This window comes from Lupinus angustifolius, unplaced genomic scaffold, assembly GCF_001865875.1.
Source record: "Lupinus angustifolius cultivar Tanjil unplaced genomic scaffold, LupAngTanjil_v1.0 Scaffold_7_23, whole genome shotgun sequence".
Lineage (NCBI taxonomy): Eukaryota > Viridiplantae > Streptophyta > Magnoliopsida > Fabales > Fabaceae > Lupinus > Lupinus angustifolius.
Window position 1 is genome coordinate 1 of NW_017717645.1, and position 5,020 is coordinate 5,020.

General features: G+C 39.1%; 1 protein-coding gene across 1 annotated transcript; it reads right to left on the minus strand.

The window, feature by feature from the left end:
- Window positions 1-2,224: 2,224 nt before the first annotated feature.
- LOC109337510 lies at window positions 2,225-4,700 on the minus strand. The gene is made up of 4 exons (XM_019574490.1): window positions 3,878-4,700; window positions 2,932-3,558; window positions 2,518-2,676; window positions 2,225-2,424 (listed from the first exon to the last, which is right to left on the minus strand). Exons 1-4 carry the CDS (start codon window positions 4,698-4,700, stop codon window positions 2,225-2,227), a joined length of 1,809 nt encoding a protein of 602 aa, XP_019430035.1.
- Between the last annotated feature and the right edge of the window lie 320 nt (window positions 4,701-5,020).

Consider the following 5,020-nt stretch of genomic DNA (forward strand, 5'->3'; position numbering starts at 1 on the left):
AATATCCACGACTAGGGAGGAGTCACATTCTAACCATAACGACTTCCACCCTTTCTGGTTAGCAAACTCTAATGCCATCAAAGCTGCTCTAAATTCGGCATAAATAGCATTCTTTATGTCCAAGTAATCAGCATAACAACCCATGAAATCACCATTGTGATCTCTGAAGATTCCAACCCCAGCAGCCTGACCCGGAGAACCAAAAGCTGCACCATCAGTGTTTGCTTTGATCCATCCTATATGAGGACTTTTCCAAGTCACTACCACCATCTTAGGACTGTGTCTGATGTTTATCTGAATGTTCAGACTACGCATGATTGAGAACTCCATGATGGTTGAATTGGAACAAGCTGAAACAAGCTTTCCAGACAAGGCAATGTCCACCTTAATGTTGGATATGATTCTGCTAGTGATTATGTTGCTGTCCTCAAACCTGCTTTTATTTCTAGCAAACCAAATGCCACTTATTTCCAGAATGACTGAGTTGTAAAATATTTCTTGAAGCTGAGGACTCCAACCATGGTTATATGAGTCAAGGTGCTCATGAATAGAATTCTTGTTGATTGTACAAGAGAATATTGTGCCAATCCAATTCCAAATTTGAGCAGCCAGAGGGCAAGAAAGAAAAATATGATTAGACGACTCAAAGGTTGACTTGCAGATGCTACACCAAGAAACTATGTGACAACCTCTACTCTGCAGATTGTCATCAGTAGGCAGTCTTTGGTGGATCCATCTCCAAACAATGAAGGATTTAGTAGGAGGAATAGCCTTAGACCAAATAAGCTTGAACAAATTTTGCTTCATGCTAGATGGGTTGCAATGAAGATAGGCTTGCTTGGAGGTTAGGATGCTGTCACCAGAATGCTGCCAAACTATTCTATCAATTGAGTTTGATCTGCAAGTTTTTATAATCTGCTTGGCTATAGCAGGGTGCAAAATTTTGATTGACTTAGGAATTACCCATAAGTTATCCTCAATGAAATCAGAGACCTTAGCATGAAGGCTTGAGTGCCACTCTTTAGGGATTTGTAGAGAGTGAATTAGAGGAGTACCTAACCAATTGTCCTTCCAATAATTAGTATTTTTACCATCCCCTATAAGACATAACGAGTTGCTCTGCATCATTGCCCAGTTCTATTTAATACCCTGCCAGATTGAAGATTTAAAGTATCTTGTTGCTTGGCTGAAATGAGATCCAAATCTCTCCCTATAGAAGTAGGCCCAGTCTTGACTAGAGGAAAGCATCAACCAGGACAATCTGAGAAGGCTAGCTTTATTCATCATTTTCACAGATCTTAGACCCAAACCTCCCTCAGTAGTTGTTGTGCAGATTTTCAACCAGTTAACTGTTCATAATTTCCTGATCTCACAATCACCAGCCCAGATAAAATTCCTATTTTTCCTATCCAAATCCATAATGAGTTGGGCAGGCCAAGCATAAAAATGGAATGAGTAAGCTAACATACCATGTATCACAGATTTGACAAGCTCAACTCTGCCCATTATAGTCAGGCAAGAACCTTTCCACTTAGCAAGCTTTTACACCATTCTATCAGCTATAGGTTGCATGTGAATTATCCTCGGTTTCCCCTTAAACAGAGGAATGCCAAGATAGGTGAAAGGCAACAGACCATGAGAATAACCGAAATAAGAGGTTAACAAAGCCACTTTCCTAGGACACTTGTTAGAAGTGTAGAACTTGCATTTAGAAGCATTGATGTGTTGACCTGAACAATCAGCATATTCAGAGATAAGAGTATTAAGGCACATAATTTCTCTCTTGATGCCTTTGCAGAAAATGAGAATGTCATCAGCATATAACACATGGCTAGGAGTTTGCAACCTTCTAGGACCAGCAATAGGAGTAATTTTGCCCTCAGCCACAAGATTGGCCAACCCTCTACTAAACACCTCTTCAACAATGCAAAACAACAAAGGGGACAGAGGATCCCCTTGTCTCACCCCTCTCTTAAAACTGAAAAAACCAACCTTCTGGCCATTGATAGTGATAGAAAGCCTAGCAGATTGCAAGATCACCTCAATCCAGTTGATGAATTGATTGTTGAAACCAAAAGCCTGTAAAGTTTTGAGGAGAAAATTCCAATCAAGAGTGTCAAAATCTTTCTTGATATCGAACTTAACAATCATATTACCACCAAAAGTTTTGTAATCCAAAAGGTTTGTTGCTTCTGATGCAAGACAAACACAATCCATTATGTATCTATCCTTTAAGAATCCTCTTTGCTTGAGGAGAGATGATTTTAACAGCAATATTTGAAAGTCTATCAACAATGACTTTTGTTATGATTTTGAATTGACAATTGGCCAAAGCAATAGGTCTGAAGTCTGCAATTTTGTTAGCACCATGAGATTTAGGAATAAGAATGATAGTATTTGAATTCATGTTGGGCAGAACCCAACCTTGAGAGAAAAACTGAAGAACAGAATTGCAAACATCTACCCCTACTATATCCTAATAAGTTTGATAGAAGCATGCACTAAATCCATCAGGACCAGGAGCCCCTTCACTTTTCATAGCAAAGACAACCTTTTTGATTTCATCCATACAAGGTTTGTTGGTTAGCATTGCATTATCAGCTTCAGAGACCAAAGAAGGAATAGAGGATTGAATCAAATCAGAAGCCAATGTGATATTCTCAGTGGCAAAAAGATCTTGGAAATAATTCAACACATGCCTACCAATTTCATCATTGTTTGTAAGAATTGTGTCCCCATCATTAAGTAAATTCAAAGAATTAGTGTTCTGTCTAATTTTAGTGGTTCTATGAAAGAAGGCAGTATTCCTATCACCATTGACATGCCAATCACATCTAGCTTTTTCTTTCTAGAATAATTCCTCCATATTAAGAGCCTGCATTAGATTTTTTTGGGCCTATTCTTCCTGAGTTTCCTGATCATCCTGATTACCTGCATTATGGATGGTCTCCACAGCTTTTAAAGCCTTCTTAACATTAGCATGAATGTTGCCAAAGATGTTAACATTCCAACATTTAAGCTCTTTTTTCAGCAATTTGAGCTTTTGAGACAAGATGAACATAGGGCAGCCAACAATTGTGGTGTTCCAGGTATCAGCTATGACTCTTTTACAATCCATATGAGAAGACCACATACTATGAAACTTGAAAGATTGAATCCTTTTTTGAGTTTGAAAATCAGAACAGAGCAAAATTGGATGATGATCAGAGAGGACTCTTGGCAAAGTACAACAAGAAGTTGTAGACCATAAATTAAGCCACTCCTCATTACAAAGACTTCTATCAAGTCTTTTCTTAATGCGAGCCACACTTCTTCTCCTATTAGACCAAGTGAAAAACTGCCCCGAAGTGTTCAGATGGACAAGCTCAGAACTATCAGAAAAAGTTTTGAATTCCTCAGATGGAAGCCTAGCTGGCAATCTTGCCCCTTTGCACTCATGAGCCCGAAGAACCACATTGAAGTCACCAATACAACACCAAGGACCAGGATTGGCTTGAATCAGTGAACTAATATCCAACCAGAGAGCCCTTATTTGTATGTAATTAGTGTGAGCATAAACTGCACTAATATTGAAACATAACCCTCCAGGTTGATTGCCATAGCAATCAATTGAGAAGTATTAGAAATGACCACAGGGTTGAGCCCAATTTTGCAAATTCCCCACAGGTTTGGTAATAAATCATTTCTCTCATTAACTGCAAAAGGAATCAGATGAAGATCCCTCCAAAACTTATTGTTTATTGAGTTTATATTGATTAAAGGCTCAGCCAGAAACAAAAGATCCAGCTTATGACTAAGACATAACTGCTTAATGACCAACCTTGTAGGGAGGTCGCCCAATCCTCTGCAATTCCAGAAGATGATCTTCATTGCACACTTTTAGCATGACCACCCCTACGGGTGAAGTGAATCCTATCCTGGCTACCTTTTCTTCTCAGTTTTTTCTTTTGGGCTCTACTCATAACAGGTGTGAAATTTCTTTCTTCAACCTGGTCTTCCTCATCAGTTTCCTCCTCACCCCATAATGTGCCCACAATTTTCAAATCGTTTGCAGCTGCAGAGTTAGCTATGTCACTAGTTTCCTTTACTACAAACTCCTCCTCTGATACCAAATGAGGATTAATATTCACTTCCTGCTTAGAAGATTCAGGGGAAGTTTCCTGCACGACTTCCATATTATTGTTATTGCTTAATATAGGAGTATCCTCCACTCTTTCCAAATTTTGCAGATTGAAATCTTCTTTGTTGTCAATATCCAAATCTATAACCAAGTCATTAACCTTAACCTGATTAGGGGGTGTGAATTTCTGATTATTTTGCTTATTTTTTGCTGGTTCATCAGAAGCTGATTTCTTGGAAACTCTCCTACACTGATACGCTGCATGACCAATTGCATTGCATCCTAAACAGATTTGTGGCAAATTTTCATACTCAATACCCACAAGGAAGGCAAATCCTTCTCTTTCAACAAATATTTGGTTAGGTAGATCCGCTTTGAGATCTATCTCCACCAAAACCTTTGCAAAGTGTCCAAAGGACCTATTGCTTGTTGCACCATATAGAGAGATAGGAATACCAACTCGTCCAGCGATTGAGAAAATTATTTTTGGGCTCCAATATTCTTGGGGTAACCCAGTAATCCTTATCCAACTCTGAGAGTGAGTTTTTTTTTCGGGTTTAGGTTGAAATCTGGGGTCCATAGGAACAATCTTAAAATACCTGGTTTGAGATTCCAAGTACCTATGGAACAAATCTTCCTCAAGTCCTCCAAGGATGAGAAGGAGAACTCTTAGAAGCCTTTTCCTAATGAGAGCATACTCTAGTTGCCTATCATGTTCCACAGGGAGCTCAGTTTGTCTTTCAGCTCTAGGAACTTCATTGGAGTATCACCCTTGGAGAAGATGATTCTGCCATGTAAGTGTGATTTGCATCTTTGTAAACCTGCTTGATATTCCGCCTCTGGTATTTTGATGGCCACTGCATCTCCCTTGATGCAAGGATGGGGAAGTTGTGACAAAGC